This window comes from Muscardinus avellanarius (assembly GCF_963383645.1).
Source record: "Muscardinus avellanarius genome assembly, chromosome: 5".
Taxonomy (NCBI): Eukaryota; Metazoa; Chordata; class Mammalia; order Rodentia; family Gliridae; genus Muscardinus; species Muscardinus avellanarius.
The window spans coordinates 32,214,607-32,237,989 of NC_137790.1; the positions used below are offsets into that span (position 1 = coordinate 32,214,607).

The 23,383-nt window shown below is 32.8% G+C and overlaps 1 protein-coding gene across 1 annotated transcript in view; it reads left to right on the forward strand.

Moving 5' to 3' along the window:
* The window catches only part of ROBO2 (roundabout guidance receptor 2), a gene marked incomplete at its 3' end in the record, with an annotated part of 583,090 nt that overhangs the window by 437,615 nt on the left and 122,092 nt on the right, over positions 1-23,383 (forward strand). Inside the window, exons 6-7 of the mRNA XM_080696485.1 lie at positions 11,925-12,052; positions 17,544-17,555. Coding sequence (XP_080552611.1) covers positions 11,925-12,052; positions 17,544-17,555 — 140 coding nt within the window. The remainder of the gene's footprint in view (positions 1-11,924; positions 12,053-17,543; positions 17,556-23,383) is intronic.

Genomic DNA, 23,383 nt, shown 5'->3' on the forward strand with positions numbered 1-23,383 from the left:
GGTCTCTTAAGCCAGGGAAGCTGGCTTTGAACCTGCCTGATCCTCCTGTCTCTGCCTCCCAAGCATGGGGATTACAAGCGTGTACCACCATGCCTGACTCACAATGTTATTTTAAACAATTCATATAGAGTTATCTGAGTTCCAGGTCCACATATACAATGTCTAAATTTGGTGGGATGGTATCTGTTACAGATTGAGAAAATGTGGTTTGGGAAACTGTTCCCTGGAAACCCCTGCTAGGGTCCCGGACACACTTTCCCCCAACCCATAACAAAAACCAAAAACGACCAAAACCAGAAATAAACCACGGGCTCTTGTCCTAAGCTAAGAATAAATATGCATAGCTTGGACAGTTGCTGAAGATTTAAAGAAGTTTATTAGAAAGATAGAAATACAGAAAATAGAAATACAGCCCCATGTCAAAATGGCACAGGGGGGTGACTCGAAATGAATACACCCAGTTACTGAAGATTTAAAGAAGTTTATTAAAAGATAGAAATACAGAGGATAGGTACAGCTCCATACCAGTCTGGCATGGAGGGGTTATTCGAATGAGTACACAAAGGGCTTACATGTGGACCTGACTTTTTATACCCATGACCTCCATCTTCTTTACATAATTCTGAAGTAGTGAAAGTCCCTGTAAGGTACCTCCCCTTAACCCTGTAAGGTACCTCCCCCAATAAGGTGTGGTTAGGTGTCTACTTTTATTAAGTTCGACCCCTCCTACCATCTTAGCTAGCTTATCCAATCATGTAGATCTGTCTTTAGATAAAGGCCTAGTTCTCCTCAACTAAGATCTGTCTTTAGATAGAGACAGGCCTAGTTCTCCTCTCCTATTGATGGGTTAATTGCTTTGAGCTAGGTTAATTTACATTGGAATAGCTGCCTGTTTTAGGCAGAAATCAAGTCCTTTCTTTACCCATGTCTGCCGCCATTTTGACACAACTATTTTGAAAAATATTAATTATTTTCTTTTGAAATATATTAATAATCAGAGCTTTCCCAAATCTTCCTAGGTCTTTGCCAATACTGGGACAGTATCTGTGGTGTTTAGAAATTTCTAAGTGGTATTATCCCATCATAACAACTGAAAACATCAGAGAAGCGTTATAACATAGTTTTTTTCATAAAATGAAAAAATCCTCAAAATATTCAAATTGGTGAAGTTAAAGAAGAAAAATTAAATTATCCATGTACCTGTTTTGAATGATAATCACTTTTTTATATTTTTCATACATCTTTCCAAATTTCTCTATGTACTTGGGCAGTTTTGCAATTCAAAATAATTCTAGACTTTGATTTCTTACATAGGCTTTTATAAAAAAAGTCTGGGATTGGTTTAACAACATTGTGTTTACATTTTTGTTTCCATAATATAATATTAATAAATGATATTACATTGTCACTGCACCAAAACTTCTCTAAGAAGTTTGAAGGAATACTCTTATCCTTAGAACAACCAAATGATGCAAATATTATTATGCCCATATTGCAAAAGTGAAAACTGACACACAATGAGTATAACTATTTCAGATTCACACCCCTAAAAAGGGGTCTAACTTATCTGGTTCCTAATCCATCACCAATGCTTAAATTATGTTGAGCAGTAACTTTTCTTCATTTTTTACAAGGTACTGAAGATTAGAAAAACAATCTAATATACACTTATTTAGAAATATTGCTATCACCATATAGTCATGAAACACTCTGGATAATAAGGCACAGATTAAATATTTTATAATTTGTATCATATGATATTAATTTACCATCAATAATATGTGAATTCATTATGTCAGCCAAAAAAAAAAGTTTATATCTTTTTCTTTTAGATTAGCATTATTTATGAATTGAAAAAAATTTATAATAGTTCTATTTTTTTCCTCACAGTATATTTAAACTTCACATGTTTTCTTCTCACTGCTGTATCAGGAAAAAGATAATGTCACTGGAAATTATTAGAAATATTCAGGTTTATGGAATAATCAAATAGTATGATTTGATTAATAAATACAAATCTAGAACTATGGCATCTTTCAAGCATTGACAGTCTAACTCATCTTTTCTTCCTCACTGCCAGACAGGGTTTTCAGAATACACTTGAATTTACTACCAGAATGGATTTTGATATTTTCTTGATAATTTGATTAAAACAAGTCTGCGGACAATTATGAATTGGAAGGAAGGATTGGAATCAAGACTTGAGACTTTTAATTTACATATATATGTAAATTAATATGTATATTAAATATATAAATATATAAAATATATTTATATATATAAATATATAAAATTTAATATATATAAAATATATATTAAATATATAAAATCCCTATATATGCAATATAGGGATTTTAAAAACTTCTCAGGAAAAACTGACTGTTTGATCCAGTTATTCATGTCTGCCTATAGGACTTGGCAAGAGGGGGAGAATAACTTGAGACCTGGTATTACAAGAAGATGATCAATGTATAATGTATCTTTGTTAATATGTAAGAGACATGCAATTACCAAAATAAAAGAGGAGAAATACTTTTAAAACTATTTTAAAAGTAAGCCCCACTCTACCATAATAAAGTCTACTATTGTGCAAATCCGGTTTACTTATTATGTAATATTAACTCATTAGAGTTTTATTACAAAAGAGCATATAAGGAAGTAAGAGGTTTGCACTGGGTTACAGACCTTAAATAAAAGGGGCCTGGTATTACACTCCTTTGATGGATTTTACCTTCTTTGTGACTCCAGACTCAATTTCAGCTTTACAGTTCTAACATTGGAAGCCTTTAATTCCAAGTGAAGTGTTTATGCTGACCATATGAAAGAAGGAAGTGTCTAAGAAAACTGATTAGAAATGGATTTGACTCTCCATTTACAACATTGTTTCCTGCATTTCTCTGCAGAGTTGCTTGCAGCAGTGAAAGTTTGTATGGTACTTATTCCTGATAGAACACTATTTTAAAGGTAGCCCAGAGATCACACTGAGGTATTTCCTATGAGCATACCAACATAGATATTAATGCAAGTGCCACTTGCATTGCATTAATATCTATGTTGGTATGCTCATAGGAAATGGATTTCTTTTTAGATATCATGGGAAAAGAAGAGCTATAAGTGATACTAAGGATTTTAACTTGGATGCCTGAGTGAAAATTATTGTGTTTAATAAATAGGAAAGTCAAAAATGTATTGCTTAGTCTATTCATTTTTAATCATATAAAGACCACTTATGTTACTGAATCTCAGGACGAATTGATTCAGATCCAAAAATACATTTTCTCTGAGTTAAAGAGAAAAAATTGTCCAGGTAACTGTGATAGACTGTCTCTGATAAAATGATTTCTAATTTTACAATGTTAAATTATGAAAAATATGTGCATCTTGAAATTTATCAGTCATGGGAAAAATAGCAAAGTATACATGTGCTTTACATACAAGAAACTCATTTAGTATTTACAATTGCCTTAAGAAGTGAGGTTATTTATCATTTCTAGCTTCCAAGTGAAGAATCTGAGGAGAAAATTTAAGTGGTTGAGATTTCAATGAAAACACTCCAGCTCCAAGTTACTTTATTTACTACTATATGATAATAATACACATCTAAAAGAACCTATTTCAAAAGATAACAGCAAAAAAATTCCAAGTAATTATTATTCAAGGTGTATGCACTTTTAAGAATTTTTATTTTTATTTTTAAAACATTTTATTTCTGAAATACCAATTGATTATATAGTATATAGACTTGGAATTAAGAAAAATGTGGAAAATGTAATAAAGTATAATAAATTTATTATGTGATGCACTCTTCTAAAAATAATAATGGAAAAATTTAATTTATTAAGTGCCCATTGGTTTTGTACTAGGTGGCTGTATAATTTATAATTAATATTTTCAGCAGTCTTGAAGTCTGAATTCTTATTTTATTTTTGGTGGTACTGGGGCTCCTGGAAGCCCTTCTACCTCTGGGTTACACTCCAAGACCTATTTTATACTTTTTTATTTACAAACAGGGTCTCTTAAGCCAGCGCGGCTGGCTTCCAACCTGCGTAATCTTCCTGTCTCCGCCTCCCAAGTGTGGGGATTACAAGGGAGAGCCACCACACTGGGTTCTGAATCTCTATTTTAATAGTGGAAGGAATGGAAGCTTAGAGATGAGAAAGAACGTCCTAAAGGTCTTGGGACCCAGGGATGGTAACACTTAATACTCCAGGTCTGTCTAGGTCAAGTTTGTGTTCCTTTCCTATTTTAGACCAGGAAAGTCCTTTAGTCCATGATTTACTCAAAGACTGTTGATTTTTTTTTCTTACTAAAACAAAATAGTGCTAAGCTCATCACTACTGAAATTGCTACTCTTTCTCTCTTCCCAACTCATGTTGCTGTTGTTTATTCAAATATCCAATCTTACATCTGACACTCACTTGGAAAATGTCCATTTTCCCATCCCCACGGGACATTTGGCAATGTCTTGAGATATTTTTCATTGGGTGCTCCTGGTATCCATGGGGTAGAAGCCAAGAATGCTGCTAAATATCCTACAATATAAAAGACAAATCCTAAACAAAGGATGATCTGGCCCAAAAATATCAGTAGTGCCAAAATGATGAGTCAAATCATTGCTTAATTAAATCTTATTTTACATGATTTTAATTTTTAATGTCAAGGTAAAATTATTATAATATAGCTCAGTGGGCTGTACTTCAAAGATAATGGTCTCTTTTTATTGTCTCTTATTTGAAAGTCTCACTAAGTGATATGGGACAAATAATACGACTGGATTTGGCATAAAAATGCCATCATTTAACACAAAAAGGAAGTCCTTTGGTTCACTAACGAAATTGAAATGAATGTGTATTTTTACATATCTTTTAGAATATATAAAGTAAATATTTTTATATTTTTGCTCATTAAATCATTATTTTGTTTATTAGTTATGATTTTGCTCATTAAGTAATTTCAGTTATCAAGAACATAAAATATAATAAATGATGGTGAGGATGTGGGGAAATCTACACTTTTACACTGTTGATGGAACTGCAAACTAGTACAGCTTCTGTGGAGATTAGTGTGATTTTTTTTTAGAAAACTGGAAATAGAACCACCATATGACCCATCTGTACCACTCCTAAGTATCTTTCTAAAGGACTTGAAGTCAGAATAATAAAGCAATACATGCACATTCATGTTTATAGCAGCATATTTTGCAACAGCTAAAATAGGAAACCAGCTTAGGTGTCCATCAACAGATGAATAGAATAGATAAAAAATTTTACTCAGCCATGAGGAAAAACAAAATCACGTCATTTATAGGTAAATGGCTAGAACTTGAGAATATTGTTAAGTGATATTTGCCAGTCTCAAAAAGCAATTTGTAGCATATTTTTATCTCAATCATGAAAGTCAGTTAGAAATTGGAAAACAAGAGACCTCAGATAAAAGAGCAGGGACTCCAGTCGAGTGTTGGAGAGAGTTTAAAAAAGGAATCATAGCTCAGACTAATAATGAAGTAGAAACCTCTGTTAGCTTAGTTAGTGATCATTTGAAAACTGATGAAAGAGACTTCTTGGAATTGGTCCAGTAAAGATGACAAGGCCTGCACACTCCACAACCTAGTTTTCCCCACACTTGCAATCCTTTATTTTTTCCTGCTTTGGTATGTGTAAGAAATGGTCTGCCTATCGAGTTCTGTTCTAAGATGGGATCTGTGCATTTTGTGGACTTAATCCCAAAGATCCTTGTCTCAAAGGATTAAAAGTTGAGGCAAATTTTATCCAAACACATGACTGTGAAATATATCCACTGTTCTCAATCTGATATTGAAACTTCTAGTCTTATTGTCAAAGCAAACTATCTTGAAAGAAATTAAGCCAATAAGATAATTATTTCTAAATGTGAGGATAATTGAACCTGCTTTCATGACTTTGTTCCAACATGCTCTCTGTAATTGTGATATATTTGCTTTTTTTCTGTAAACTTTTCAACAGCCCTGAGAAATAGGTACTATTAATTATCTGATTAATTATCTTAAAAAGGAAAAAAAATAGATTTCATTTCCTCTATATTCATGTGTTCCAAAACTGGAAGGCATGAGATTCAATTGAATCAGGTTATACTTTGGTTTACTTTGTTATTTTATTTGATTTGCATGAAAAGATAAATATTTTATTAAAATATATTTATTATTTAATTTTCTGAATGTCTGAGAGGGGTTTTTTTTAGATCTACTTCCCTCTCTTCCACCCTTAGGATAGACAGTAAACCCTTAGGAAGAATCCAGATTTCTTTTAAGGCTTAAAGGATAAATATCTAAGAAAATCAGATAATAAAGAAGTCTCACAAACAGAGAACAGGTGGTTTAGACAGCATAGTCAAAATTTTGTGAGATGTTAAAGTTAGATATAAAATGTCCCCTGAAGAAGATTTCTTTTAAGGCTTAAAGGATAAATATCTAAGAAAATCAGATAATAAAGAAGTCTCACAAACAGAGAACAGGTGGTTTAGACAGCATAGTCAAAATTTTGTGAGATGTTAAAGTTAGATATAAAATGTCCCCTGAAGAGCTCATTTATTGGTGTTTTGAGTTGATGTAACTGAGTCATGATAATTGTCATTGCATCAGTAGATGAATCCATTTTTTAGTGATAACCTAGATTTGTGGGGGGTGAATGGAGAAGGTGTGTCCCTGGGGCTGCGGCCTTAAGGAATGTGCCTGTGTCTTTGAATACCCTTGTTTGCTGGCATTCTCTCTGCTTCTGGCCTCTGTGATGTGAGGAACAAGGCCCTTTCCTTCTCTCTGTTTCTTACCACCATTGCTTGTGGTTTAGATTCCAGCCTCCCATGGACAAAACCTAAAATCTTCAAGAAACTATTAGCAAATAAATATTCCTCCCTCTAATTTGTGTGGTGAAGTCTTTTGGATTATGGCAGTGAGAATGTTGACCCCGACAGAGGTAATCACAAAAATTTTGTGAGAGGTTATTTCAAAGGAGATTATGAACACTACAGAAAAGATGAAAAATAAGAACAGAAGGTGAACTCTGAGAAAAGGTGAAAAATAAGAGAAGAAGGAGAGGGTGTAAATCTTGGTGGTGATCAAGGATAGCACCCTTGTAAACTTTGAAGCTGACTACACGGTTGCCAAGAGGCTTAATTTTTGGAAGAGTCTACCTAAGTCTGCCATAAGAGTAGATGATAAGCAAGTCAGGGCTACTCAGAAGGTAACCATGGTCTTCACTGTTAAGTTTTAATGAGTGTATGCTTAGGGTGAGAAGGATGCATTGGTCTCTCTGAAAGAACCAATGTGACTTGGTTTATTTGCCTGTGCTCTAGAGAGACTCTAAGTCTCACGTGGTCTGGTCTGTAGTCAACATCTCTGATAGTGGTTCAGGATCTGGTCTTTTTGACTTAGCTATATTGTGAGCCAAAATCTGCACTAAGTTAAGTCAACTATTGTTAACCTACTATGGGAATTTTTAAAAAATCTTTTTCTTTGAGCATTGTAATTAAACATCACAGTGAAGTTCAGAGTCATGAAAGCATACAAGTCTTGGTGTTTCCTTGAGGTTCCACACACCCTGTAATGCACTCCTCTGGGTATATACTATTGAGATTGGTAGTTGTACTACCTTCATACCTGGGCATAGCATGATTGGAATGTTTCCCTAATCAGTTCTTTTGTTTTACCTCTCTCTCCATCTACTTCCCCCATCTCTGTTTTTTGAAACTCCTTTTGTTTTTATTTATTTTCACTTAGCTTTTTAGTTTGAAAATCTCTTGCTCTTCCGAGCTGTGCTGAAGGGAAACTAGTATCATAGTCTCTCCTTATCCCAGAGACATATATTTTTTCCTGTACATACATACTTATGGTAGAATTTAAAATTTAAAGTATATAAAATAAGAAAAATAATAAATGATGATTAAAAGAGAACTAGTAATATAACATGCACTAATAAGATATGCAAATATGGTCTGTCTCAAAAATTTCAAAACATATGTGAATATTTTCAGCCTGAGACTGTCCATAACTGACACCATAGAAAGTAAAGGTGTGGGAAAGGGAGGATAAAGTGTAGGCTTTTGTGTCTGTATGTTAGTCTGACAAGGAGGGAGTCACCTGTGGCTGGAGGATGGAGATAACAAGGTGACATTATGCAAAGCCACGAGAAGCTAAAATCGCTGTATGACTAAGTGGGAAAAGATTTTAAAACAAGTTCAAGATTCACTGGACTTTCTGTAGAATTTCCAAAACTGAATATCAAGTTTAGTTCAGGGATAGCTTTATTTCTATGGTTTCCCTGTATGTCTACACTGCCGGAATTTTAGTTTCATTTTGTTTACCAATGAATATTATGGAAGTGATCACTTTTTATTAGGAATATCTGTCCATCATACTTCATTTCGATAACTTGCACAGAAATTGCTTGTGACTAGATTCCTGAATAAGTAGGTAAAGATACACTCACCCAAATATCAAATATTGGCCTGAATTATAAGTGTAAATAAAAAGAGGGATATGACTTATACGCTTCTTATTTTGGGGGTCCCAGACATCAAATGTGATACAAGACTTTACCTTTAGGATATACCTTGTATATTACAGATTTAAAAAAAAATCATAGTATTTAGACAGTTAGAGGTGCTTATATAGGTTAGAATGTCTCAGCTATTGCCTGAGAACCCTTGTGTTTGATAAATGATGAGCCAAGAGATTGTTTTAAGAAAATAAGCAACTTTTCTCATTTGGGGCTTTTAAAGGTAAAAATACTTTTTTTTTTTACATTTAAGACCAAAATAGTTTGTTTTTAATTGTCAAAATACAATGATTTCAAATAATGGAGATCACCCCATACTTTTAAGACTCTTTAGGAAAATAAAAGTCTATAATAACATTTCTCTCATCATTCCACAACTGAATATAAGTTGCATTGTAGATGAGGCCCAAAATTGTGAGTTATGAAAATTCTTCTCTTTTTAAAATTAAAAAACACTGTCAATGAGTTCTACATATCACTATTACTATGTTTATTACATGGTAGAGCAACATTTTAATGAGTGTGTCTTAATAATAAATAAATGATTTTTCATAAAATTAATAAGTGATTTATATTCTAACAATCTTTATGTTGAAACCAAAGCAATAGACTAAGTGACATTTTTATATGAAGCATCATGGTGAAATTTTAATTCAGTTGTGGAATGATGAGAGAAATGTTATTATAGACTTTTATTTTCCAAGAGTCTTAAAAGTATGGAGGTGATCTCCACTATTTGAAATTATTGTATTTTGAACATTGAAAACAAACTATTTGGTCTTCCTAAATGTAAAAAAATCATTCACTTGCTAAGACATTAAATGTTTCCTGGTTCAATTCATAGCTTTTACTATTGGCCAACTTAATGTTTAATAAAGCAGATGCCTAATAAAATTTTAAGTGCTAATGCAAAACACTTGCATTGAATTGGAGCCAGAAGCCTTATGCTAAGAAGTAAAAGGTGATTTCCAAAACTAAAAATATTGAAAAAATAGATTTCCTTGCCTGAGTAACAAAGGTGCTTTTGAGAAGAGAATCACCATTTGGGAAGTTTTATAGAGTCCTCCTGTAATTCAAACAAGGTGATGAGGTTCACAGGCTTGAAATGAGCATGGTAAAATTCCAGTTTGAAATAGAAAAATTTGTTTATATTCCTTCACTTTCATTCTCATCTCAAATTCTGTCCCCATTGTGGAAGCCTTTGGAGTACCTCATTATCTGAATTATATTTATTAAAGCCAGAAAATCATGAGAAATTTTTACCCTAGGGGCTTAACATGCATTAGTAATTGCTAACTGTGAGTAATGAATGAAACGTAGTTAGGTTATAAGGTGTTGCCCATTTTCAAGTCTTGCTTGATATTTTCGTAGTAAATTTAGATTTATAGAAATTCTTTTCACTAAATATGAGAGCAGAGTGCTTTGTGAGGAAGAAATACAAGAGACTTTATTTAAAACTGGAAATGATTTTAGAACATAGCACATTTCTAAAAAATGAATACTAATATTTCTCTTTTAAATTACATGGAAGTGAATTCATCAAATATAAGATCATGCAGCAACAAAACCTTGTGTTTAGACTGTTGTTTTAAGTATGAAAATGAGTTGACTTTGTTTTGTTTATTATTTGGCTGAACAGATGGTAGTGGTTTCGACACAATTCAATTTCCTTTCCTTTTTTTTTTTTAACTGGTGGGGGGGCTCAGAAAAACAGAGCTTCTTTTCCCACTTCGTCACAGCTGGTTTCCCATCAATCTCAATTCACGGTACAGTGATGATAGCACATGTTGTCCAGGGGCCAAATCTGATTGGGTTACATTTTTCAGTAGTTTCATATCAGAAAAAATAAGGTATCTCTATGGTGTGCACTGTCAACACACGATTGTACAACTGTCATTAATCAAACCTGGCAACAATGACTGCCTTTATATATGTCCAAGACTGGCAGATTTCACAATGCAAACCACCCCCTTTCTAGTAGAATTGCCTCATCAGAAATGTTTTCTTTTTCCAGCTGTTTCTTTTTTTCTTGTTTTTAACTGAAGACAGTAGTATCTACTACATGTTTATCACATATAAAATTAGCCCATGCAACAATGTTTTATACCAAAGTATGATCTGGTTATTAAAAATTTATTCTGAATTATTTAAAGAAATAAATTGAGAGCAAAATGTAAATGCATGTGATTAACAAGAGGATCATAATAAGTATATGAATATTACTAAAAACATTTGTAAATCTTTTGGGGTTACAGTAGATTTCAGAGTAATATTGAGAATATTGATAAAATTAGTTTGTGAGTTTCTGAAATTCTGAATACAAACTTATCTATATGCAAATATACACCCAATACAGACACTTGGCAGAGCAACAAACACCATCAAACATCAGATGGAAAGGTGTACATCTATTATAAAAAATGCAGTAATATAGCCTTCCAATGAATTTATAACTTCGGAAAGCAGTTTAAGGCATCTGCGATTGTAAAATTACTTTGGGAAATAGAACTTTTCACTATAATGATGGTGGAATCTTGTAAAACCCTGTTGTACACTGTAAATGTAAGGAATTATTGCCAATAACTGTACATATCACTCTGCAAATATTCTCTTTCAAGGGAAATATAGCTATGTCCCTAATGACTCAGGGTAGTAGGGTCAATCATCAGTAAGATTACTATTAGGCCTTGACTCATTTATGCAGAAAGAAATATAACAAACAAGGCCACATTTGTTGTATTGTGGACATCCTTGATGCCTAATTGCTTATAAAATATGTAATTTTAGGAAGAAAATGATTGTATTGGGGAAAACATGACCTGTTAGACAAAGCAGAGATAGTGTGAAATACTAGCGTGGTTTTCCCTTCAATCTTTAACTGCCTCTGTGTGTGGTCTCAAGAATGGGAACTTTTTCATGTATTGTCTCAGATTGCTTAAATGTGAAATTTGTACTAAGGGAAATCATTTCTAATTTTTGAAGTTATTCAGACATAATGTAATGTCTCTAAAACCAGTGTTCATATTTCTTGAGCTTTTGAATAAGAACTGATGTGAGTACACTTATAGGCCTATCATTTCTCTGACCATAGACTATGAGTATTCACAGAGGTAGTGTGATGTACCTGAGTCTCTTTGGTTGGTTATAGTTACTCTCATGGCTCAACATAGACAGCGGCACAGTGTTTTCATGATGTTGGAAGGAACAGTAGTAATTCCAGTTGTAGGGTGTAAACTAGAAATCAGAGAAAAGTGAATGTTATTAATAATATCAGTAGTCTAAGTAATTGTACTTTTCTGGATGAAAATTCTCTGTGTTGCTTTAGGTAAAATATATAGTATAAAAGGAGAAAAGTTAATAAATATTTAGTGTTATTATCTTTTATATTCTACACAGGTATGACATCAAAGATGATTACACACTGAGAATTAAAAAGGCCATGAGTACAGATGAAGGTACCTATATGTGTATTGCTGAGAATCGGGTGGGAAAAGTGGAAGCCTCCGCTACCCTCACTGTCCGAGGTAAGAGACTCACAATGTCCAATATAATTGAACCCGGAGTCTTATGATTTGTTAAATTGGTAAGTGAACTCACCATCACAATAATAGGTTGTGCCGTTTTATTATTGTATTAAATGCCTATGTTTTGTTTTATATCATCAATTGCAATAACATTGTTTCCAAATCTGTTTCAAGTATGACATTTTTCTAGAGATTAATTTGTCTTTAGTAAGCAATATCTTATATATGTTAAAATAAGTAGTTTATACTTACTCAAAAGTAAATCTTAATAATAGAAAATTATGCATACCAGTCTTACCTTTCCACTGTTTTAAAGCATTTACTGCATTTAAATGTCATCACCTTCAAAGGTACTCTAATGTTTTCTTTTCACTAGTTTGTCACTTTATGCTTATAGAATACTGTTTTATTCTGATTTTATTAGAAATATAAGGGTAGGGGTGGAGTAATACTTAGAGTACTGTTTTGAAATTATTTTTATATTTAAGCATTCAAAAAGGCAATCTAAAAAAAATTAAACTAACTATACTTCCAAAGGTGAAAAATAGATAATGAAAGAGTTTTGGCATCCTGTTAATCTGATTTAAAGTGATTTGTAAAGTGAATTGGCCTTAAATAATTGAAATAGTCAGTGATGCTCTTGTAATATCTTTAGTTTTGTGGGTTTTATGCACATTCTTGGTCATGGAATAATATTTATCTACAGACTTATGGAAATTGTTTATACTAAGTGAAGAAAAGAATTACTAAACCCTACAAGTGTGCTAGAATGAACTGCCTTCCTGGTGGAACACATTGATCACAGGAATTAAATTATAGAGTCCAAAGTACCACGAATCATTACATATACAGTGACCACTCACCTTCTCCAAAAAGACATAACCATGGCACTGTTTACATCCACAAGACTTATGAACAGAAATGGATACTCTTATTTGCTGTTAAGCCTCTCAAAATATTTTCTGCTACTAACTGTGCCTCCTCTTCTCATCCTTCTTGATAAGGAGGTTACATACACGATTTTAGCCAGCTCTTCAGTACATCACATCCTATTTTCTCGTCCTTTTTACTACTGTGCAACTTTTCTCCCAAAGGTTTATTTTGTTTCTGTATGTTTTTGTTTGTTTGTGGCACTAGGAATTGAACTCAGGGGCATTCTACCTCCCCAGCCTTTTTCTTTTTCATTTTGAAATGGGGTCTTGCTAGGTTACTTAGGGTCTCCCTGGCTCAGCCTCTCACCTCCTGGGATTACAAGCATGGGGCACCAGTTCCGACTTTCCCAGGTGTTTTTATAAGATTAGGTGAAAGGTCTGGAGTTTAAACTTGGAAAATGTGTGAGGGTTTCTTATATTGCTCCTCCATCTGGTAAGAAAAAAAAAAAAAAAAAAGATGTTTTTGCAGACCTACAAGACTACAAGGTAGGCTTCAAATCATATAAAACTCATTTGTCTCTAGTTAACTACTAGGAGACAGATGTTCTATATACCTGGAAAATACTGATGTTTTCTCTACTTCTCGATTGCAAAAATAATTAACTTAACCAAATTATTCCCCAAGTGTGTGTGTATGTGTCTGTGTCTACGTGTGTGTGTATGTGTGTGTTTCTGAAGTGAATGGAAAAACAACCCATCCATAAATGTTTCATTTTAAAAATACTTGCTGACTAAACAAAGGATGAGAAATTTTGAAGGGCTGTTTGTTTGCAAAAGCAGCAGGATTCCTTCTATACTTGAATGGTTGGATGAATGAGACTTGAAGTGGTCTGTTAGCTTTAAGATCTTTCCCAGCTAATTGTTTTTATAATTTGTGGAAAGTTTCAGGTTTAGCATTTCACTTAACAAAGCATTTTCCTCCTGCATGGAAGTCTGAAGCTAACTTGTAATTCTAATAGGAAGCATTTTTTGATTTTTAATAGGGTCTTTTAAAAAAAATCAAACCAGTAAACCTTAAATGGTTTCTCCTCTAATCTGTGGCCTGTAGATAAATTTGAAGATGTGTTCTGTGTGTAGGAATTTATGACTTGTCTGTGACTGAAATACCAAAATCAGTTAGGGAAAAAGTCTCTAAAGTACAATGTAATGTGGAGTGAAATATTTAAGAACTTTTTTGTTGTTGTTACCATTAGGGAAAACAGTTGGGATTTCTCATGTTAAGAAGTTCATAGGGGAAAATCATCTATAACATTTTTTCTGTGTTCATTTTTCTATGCACATAATTGAACTGCTCAGCTTTTCTGTAGATTGTTTTATTAGAACAGGGTCAACTGACCCAAGAGTTCATGTCCATTTTCATCCATTTAATGAGAGACAGTTTAGTTTAATTTGCTGATTTTGCTGATTTTGAAAACTTCCCCCTGCCGTCCTTTTTTTTTTTTTCAAAATGAAATTTCACTATGTAACAAAGAAGAGTTTTATTGTGATGTTTATACTAAAATTGTATCATGATATTCACTTTAGCCCCTCTTAATTGGGGGGACATTTAAGGTAGTTTCACAATCTACATCTGAAACAGAGCACATCAGTTATTTTTCATTTTTATAACATAGTAAAAATAAACTATAAAATGAAGCTTACCATACGTAAGCTTTGCTGACTTGGCAAACACAAAGTTCAAAAGAAATAAAGCAAGTCATTACAACAAACTTCCCAGCATTTATAATCTAATACAGTAATTCATTGTCTAATAACATTTTATTTTTAATGTGCTTTTATTGGTGTATTATAGTTTCACATCATAATGTAAATCATGCTGACAATGACATATATGCACACAACAATTGGTGATAGTATTTTTAAATGGCTTAAAAACAATAACACAAAATGTGTGTGTGTGTGTGTGTGTGTGTGTGTATTTTTTTCTTTTTTTTTTTTTGTGGTACTGGGAATGAAATGCATGGGCATTATACCTCTGAACTATACCCCTAGCCCTACTTTTTAGGGTTTTTTTTTTTTTTTTGGTGGTACTGGGTTCCTGGAAGCCCTTCTACCTCCACTCCCAGACCTATTTTATATTTCTGAAACAGGGTCTCTTATGCCAGCGCGGCTGGCTTCGAACCTGCGCGATCCTCCTGTCTCCGCCTCCCAAGCGCGGAGATTACAAGCGTGCGCCACCATGCCCTGCCTTAGTTTTTTTATTTTTTTGAAGCAGAGTCTCACTGAGTTACAGAGGGCCTTGCTAAGTAGCTGAGGCTGTCCTTGAACCATGATCCTTTGGTCTCATCCTCCTGAATACTGGGAGTACAAGTGTGCACCACCACCACACAGGACCTCAATATGTATATTTGAAAACATAATTCTTCCTGTTTTTCAATTACTTCATTAGCTTTGCATAAATATCTAATTAGAAAAACTAGTTTTCCTTTTCTTTCTTTTTTCTTTATTAGATTTTTTTTTTAAATTTTGAAACAGGGTCTCTTAAACCAGCGAGGCTGGCTTTGAATCTGCGCGATCCTCCTGGCTCTGCCTCCCAAAAACAGGGATTACAAGCGTATGCCACCACGCCCAGCGAAAAACTAGTTTTCTAAGGCAGTTAAACTAATTTTCTTTTGAAGTTATTCTAGTCCCAAATGAGAAATAAATACATTTTATTTATTTCCTCATTTTTCACCAGTTTCTTCTTTTTTTACTATTTAGTTTCCTAGACTCAAACTACCTTTATATTTCTTAAGGAAATATATTTGAAATCCACCATGAGGTGGCTCTTAAAATAGCACAAATTCAAAGATGAAAGGCAAAATTTCTTTGGACTGCACATTGACAAAATTAAGAAAAATCTCATAGGTTAGAATAAAACAGGGCTTGAAGTTATTAGTCTGTTGTCTCATTCCTGTTTATTTTTCTTGTGTCCTGTTCTACATCCTTTGTAAACAAAGGCAAAGACAATCTGCTACACTAAACAGCTTCTCTTTTCCTTCTGCTCTAACAAACTGACCATATACTTGAAAACGCAGTAGAGATTCACTAAGACATAATTTTCACACTGCTACAACTGCCTTATTCTGTTGTCTTTCTTGTGAAAAATATTACTGCAAGAGACCACAACCTTCTCTTTCAAAAAGAACTATATTATCATTTTTAAGGGAAAACACAAAACTAGTGTTCTGATGCATTTATTGAATAAATGAATAAGTATAAACATGCTTCCTATACTATATTTGTCTCTTTGCCAAAAATGCCATCAGCCACAAAATACAATTCATAGTTAGAGATAAATTATCATGCAGTAGGGCATAATATTCAATGGCATATTAGTGAAAGAATTGTTTCTGGAAAAGTGTATGTTTTTAATGTAATGCTTTATAAAAGTTCAACTGCAGAGCCGGGCGTGGTGCTCCATGTTTGTCATCCAAACGATAGGGAGGCTGAGGCAGGAGGATCACAGTTCACAGCCAGCCTCAGCTACTTAATGAGGCCCTTTGCAACTCAGTGAGACCCTGTTTCAAAATAAAGAATTAAAAAAGGGCTGGGGCTGTAGCTCGGAGGTTGAATGCCCCTGGGTTTCATCCACAGTACTAAAAAAAAAAAAAAAAAAAAAAAAAAAAATTCAACTGCAGCAAGATACATTTCTTCATTTGATAGTGGGACCACATGTTAAAAAACAAAAAAAAAACTCACCCATTGCTCTTATATGAAATGGCTTTACTCTTTAAACTGATTTGGTACTGTTTTTCTCAAAGGATACATAATTAAGCCCACATAATATCTCTTACAATTTCAATGCACTAATAACAGGGAAAGCCTATTACGACTAATTTTAGTGATTGAGAGTTATGATATAATAAAGTAATAATAATTTGTTGGAGCTGCAATTTGAAAGCCATTCTCAGTGTGAACAAGAATCAACTTGTCAGTCACTGTTTCTTGGCCTCTGCCAAAAGAAGAAAAAAGCTGAACTGTAGTTGGGGAGTTACTGAGTTGAAATCTCTAAGGATGTTCCAACCTATTTGTTATATTTCCATCCACCCTGCCCAAGGATGAAAACTGATGTGATCTTAACTTATTACTGACTGAAAGGCAGTGTCAGGGGCTCCTCCCGTGTTCTTGTAATGGTTCTGACTAACCATGCTTAAAATCCAATTGCTATTTAAATCAGACAGTTAGGCCTTCCTTTATTGACGTGACATTTGCTAGTCTGTGACTTGAATAGTTATATATGGCAGCTTCTTAAGTTTGAGGTTGCATAAGACTGTTTAACTCAAGGTCTTTGAAAGAATTATAGTAAGTGATTATGATAAGACTTTACCTACAATATCTCTCAAGTTGGTTAGAGTCAGTCCTGAGATTCAAACTAGTTATTTTCTTAGAATTATATTTATTACTTTCAGTCTTGTCAAACTTAGGGATCATGTTCATAGTTTATTTATGAGACTAAAAATCATTCTATTGTCCATACTTAAATGTAACATTACACATCATGCATTCTGGTAATTTTCTTTTCTTTCTTTTTTTAATTTCTTTTTTATGTTCTCACCACACCATTGTAATGTCTACAGCTCGCCCTGTTGGTAAGTAGCCATCCTTCTATCCATTTAGCATGGCTTTGCACAATCTTCATAACTCATGCATAGTAGCATTTGGCAGAATTAAATAGATTTATTCACCCAGGTTAAAATATTACTTGAGAGACTGTCTCCTATAACTGTTGCTCCAGACTTTTTTCTCACTTTGGTAAACCATTTCTGTAAAAGATTTTTGCTATAAAAAAGGCATAGGTATCAGTTTTGATGTGAAAGAAAAAAAAATGAATGATTAATGTCGTAAACTGCTAACTTATCTGAGAAAGGAAGATAAAATAGTTCCCTTTTTGTATATATAAAACAATCAATTATTAGATATGTTTGATATTAGCTAAAAATTTATGAGTTGGTAAAGGAGACCTATAATTTTACCCACTTTTTTATTAAGAGCTAATCAGGCTGTACAGGAATATTTTTGCCTGCTACATATTTACTGTCTGCATGCTTTATAAAGAAAATTAAGTTGAATGCCTTAAGTTATTGTAAATGGATTCTCATCTTTAGTGTGGAAGCAAGGGAAAAGCTGTGTTTTCTTGGCATGAAATGTTAATGTTTGTGATTTCCAAATATCTTTCATTTGGCTTTGAAATTAGAAGTCATAACTTGTACTTGCAGAAACTTAAGTGGTAATTATTTGTAAACATCTGGTTAATAAAATATCTTCGAATGCATTGACTTAACAGTCATTCTGTATTTCATTTAAAGTTTAGTTTATTACACTAAAATGTTAAATAAAAGAAATATTGATAATTGTGTGATAAGTAAATGAATAATTGGATGCATATATGGCTGGATGAATGAATGAATGCATTCAGAACAATTCTTTAATATACAAAAATACCTTAATAACTTTCAAGTTTCAGGGTTTTTAAAATACTCTATCTAGCTTCAACTCTTTCTTAACATACTGGCCTGACATTGCTGACATTTGATGTATATTTGTCTGGATTCATAACTTTTTTTTCCTCTTAGGTTAAAACAGTTACAAACTTTATTATCACATAGTATGTTTTTACGTGGATAGCAAATGCTATCCACGTAAAAACTAAATAGACTTTAGTTTTCTAATTTGAATTTTTGATTTACAGTTTATCAGTACTCTATTTGCGTAGTATTTTAATATCCCTAAATCTCAGTCACCTCTTCTCTAAAGTGGAGAGAATAATGCTGGCTTACCCAACCTGTTGCAGAACTGGTATGTGTTTAAGATTAATCATACACGTAATAGCAATATTGCCAAATGTATTCCTAGTTTCTGAGATATCTCTTATTTTGCATTTTAAATATTTAAATAAGCCATGCATGGTGGCACATGCCTGTAATCCTAGTACTTGGGAGGCTGAGATAGGAGGATTGCAGATTTGAAATACGCCTGGGCAACTTTGTGAAGCTATCAGAAACTTAGTGAAATCCTGTTTCAAATAAGGAATAAAATAAAGATGGGGTGTAGTTTGGAAGTAGAATATCCCTGGGCTGAATCCCCAGCACTAGAAATAAATACCTAAATAAAAATCAAATATTTAAATACAATTAAGTTGTGAAATAAATTAAAATGTAAATTGTGACATTTTATTTCTTAAAACTGTTGTTAAAATCAGTCATGTGGTTTATAAAAAATATTTGAAAATTGAGGACTATGTTGTTATATCTTTTAATCTTTCATTTTGTAAGAATTCTTATTAATGATGAATCTCAATGGGATAACATTAATATATCTTTTAATCTTTCATTTTGTAAGAATTCTTATTAATGATGAATCTCAATGGGATAACATCCAAATTAAGAAGTGGGGAAAGTATAAGAACACACACACACACACACACACACACACACACACACACACACCCCAAAACAACAAAAACAGAGAGCTGAGAGTAAGCTGCATTAGCACTTAGATTTCTTTTCTCAACATCTATGAACTAGGCTTCAGGCCTAGGGACTTACTCATTTATGTGTCAGAAAAAGTATTTTATTATATTTTCTCATTATATAATAAAATATAAGTGAAAATATTTATATGAACCAGGTGTGGTGGCACACGCCCATAATCCCAGCTATTGGAGAGGCTGAAGGAGGAGGATTACCAATTGAAGGCCAGCCTAGGAAACCTAGCAAAACTCTGCCCTAACACAAAACAAAATAACAACAAAGGACTACTATATTAGAAACATACTATATATAATAAACTAATTGAATATATTAATTGCAAAGACAAAACAGTCTGAACTATTTTGGAATTCTTGATAATTAAGCAGTAAAATACTATATACTTCATTTAGAAGTTATTTGAGATGCTAAACTTATATGGGTTGTTTTAATAGATGATATAGATGGGATGGAAACAGTTGTCAATAGGAAGAACCATAAGTACCCCTAATGCAGGTTGGTTAGGCTTTGGCTAAAATTGTAATTATAAAGTAATGACTTTTTAAGATAGCAAAAAACTCATATTCAAATTAATATCTTTATAGTATAAACAATTTATAATAATACACTATGGCCAGTTCATTTATATTATGTTTTAAGTTATCAGAACATAGAACACTATATTAATGATTTCCAATATAATTAAAACCTTTGAACAAAGAAAAATGCATTGATTAGAGCAGTGTGATGTACATAGCATGCAGAGTATTATCTGTCACCTGCAAGACATTTTAAAAGTTACTTCCATTTTTATTCTTGTTTGAAACATTTTCTTAAATTCCCATTGGACTGGAAATAAAGAATAGCTTCTTGACACATTATATTTTACTCTAGAAAAGTCTGTCATTTCATAAATCTATCTCAAATGACTTATGACAATGTTCAGAAATGTGAAGAACTGTACTTTAAATTTGACAACTATTATTAATTGTAAAAAGTGAATGTTTGATTTATTTTTATTGAATTACCAGAGAAGAGACTGATAATGAGAAAATTAGCTCGCTTTCTATTTGTATCAACTTCTTATATCAATTTAAATTTAGGTACTATAGATACTTGAACATTTATTGTGAGTGGACTCAGAAGCAAGTTTTTAAACTTGAATGTGCTTCACAGGAACAAGGAGAGTATTCTGTCAAGTGCACACCACAGAAAGGGGGCAAAACCCACATTTTCATTCCAATATAAGTTAAGTGAAGGAAATTTGTACCAGGATTAAAGTTTAGAGAAAATTCAGAGGGTAAAGCTTTTAGAAGAAAATTAGAAATAAATGCAGATTTTGGATAGTTACACATGCAAAAAATAAATAATACATCACACCAGATGAGACTTCTTCATGGTGGTCCATGTGGAAAGACCTATTGAGAAATCATTTAAAACCCCAAACAGACTTTTGTTCAAATGCAAGACTCTGGGAGCTGCAATTGAGTTAAAGGATTTGCAACTCTAGGCAATTCACAGTTGTAATTAAACACCTTCTAGCCTGTACTTTTCAAATTCTATGAAAATATGATTAAGAGACTCCCCAGTGTGGAAAATATTACTGAAAATCGTCAATCACATGTGTGCCAATGAAGGCAAGGATTTTCCAGACTGCACTTAACTCATCTGTAATTTCACCAACATCTCAAAAAGAACCCTCTAATTCAACTTCTCTATTTGCTAGTTACCACAAAATCTAGACCAATGCCACTTTGGGAAGTGAAAAATACACTTTCTTACTGTCCCAAAGACATTCATTATGTGAAAGGCAAAAATACATCCTAGGGCACAGTTAACAATGGATGTTGAAGTATTCATTTGTTTATTTGAAATCCATTCCAATGAAGGAACTGAAAAGAAGAAAATGGTCTAAATAAGGATAAATATCTTGCTTCCTATACCCATCTGTCTTATTTTTCTATTGGAAGCCTTTCTCAAGCTTAAAAATAAAAAAGAACATCTATTTTGGAGATGGGCAACACATTTTTTCCTAGCGGCAACTCAAAACATGATGAGTAATTTGGAAAAGAACTGTCAAATCTCCCAGCTGCCTTGCTTGCGAAGCGGAGCCCTGCGCCGGTTTGTATCTTGTACACCATATGCTATCTGTGGATTGCCTCAAGTATAGAAACTAAAAACTGAGTACATCAGGTGGATGAGGCTGAAAATATCCAAAACAAACTGGCAACACACAACTTTATGGAAACTTCTATGTATTTCCCAATTCAATGACACAACAGTGTTTACTTTTGAAATAAGAATATAATTGACTGTGGAAGAATTTGTTAAGTATTGAGAAATACATATTCTTGGTAAAATTCCACATATATAAGTTATTAATTTAAAGAAGCAGCTGCTATAGGAAACAGGTATCCATACAGACATATCTTTTCAACATTTTAACTGTTTAAATACAAAACTTATGTATATCCTCATTTCTCAACAGATTGAGAATTTTATCCCTTGCATCTTTTCTTCTTTGGCCAAACTCTTACCCCATGAGCTGAGGTGATCATCTCCTTCCTGCAAGTGCTTGATATTTTCTATACCTGGCACCTATTAGCTAATTTATGAAGAGTTTCAATTAATTATTACTAAGCATCACTTTTTCCATTGCCCCATATGTTTTGATTAAATAATAGGTTAATAATCACATTCATTTTTATCTTATATATTTCAGTAGTTTCCATAATGATAAATATTCAGATATCTTAAGGCAATGCTGATTTTGAAAGTGAAAACCAGATATGGGTTACTTCTCATATTAGATGCCTTTAGCCACGTGTTCTTGACAGTGTCTGTCTACTGTCTCTTTATGGGAGGCTATCATAAAATGTTTGAATCATACTATTTTTTTCTTTATCAGAAGTTGGTGTAAATATTCTCTTGTCTTGATTTCAAATGGCACTTTCCTGAAATCTGAAGCTTCTGGGATATTTTCCCTCTTGGCTAGTATGCTTTTTTGCTTTACAAATACCCATGTAGTCTCTTCTTCCAAATATCTTTGCTTATTTATACTTTGGTTTTGGTCATCTTGCCTTTAACATTCCTGGGGCACAAAATGCCCTATGAATCTATAGAATCATGTTTTAATTTACCTTGTTTCAAGGATGTTTTCTTCTGTTTAATCTTTGAATATTTTTTCTGTTTCACTTCTTTTCTACAAATACATGTATTGTGTTTACTTTTCTTTGTTTATATCCTATATGTATTGACTTGTCTGTCATAATGTCAAAGGTACCAGTCGTATTTCATACTATATGAATTTAATTACACTATATCACTTTCATTTTTATAATTATCATGTACTTGTCCTCACTAAAATTATATCTCTAATTTTTTTTGTCCATTTCCTTGGTAAGCATGTCCTTTGGCCCCTCTGCTCTTTTTTGGGTTTATCAAGACATTTTCTTTGTAAAGAGCCTCTATGGTATATACTTTCCTTTTTACTATGGGCAGATATTCTAAAGTATGTCTCTGAACCTTTGGGTAATTATTGAAAGTATTTGGTTTTTCACTGCTTAATCGATTATTTTTATTTGAGCCATTAATGATATATATAGTTAATAAACTTTTATTTTTCATAAATCCTGTTTTGAGCTCCATTACTTATCTACTTAACTAAAGAATATGGGAATTTATAGGTTTAAAGAAGAAAAAGTGACACGTACTAGGGTCTTTCAGTAGCCTCTATTGGGGATGTTGCCTTGAATATTTTATCAAAAACACATAATTACATCATTTTCTTCTTAATATTTTATTGTATATAATCAAGAAAGTATGATAAGTTTGTGAACTCTAATGTGTATAATCAAGAAACTGTGTATAATCAAGAAATTTTGAGAATTTGTGAATCTTCCTCTTTAGTTTTTCCTTCATACTCATGCCTTTGTAATGATGATGGTTTT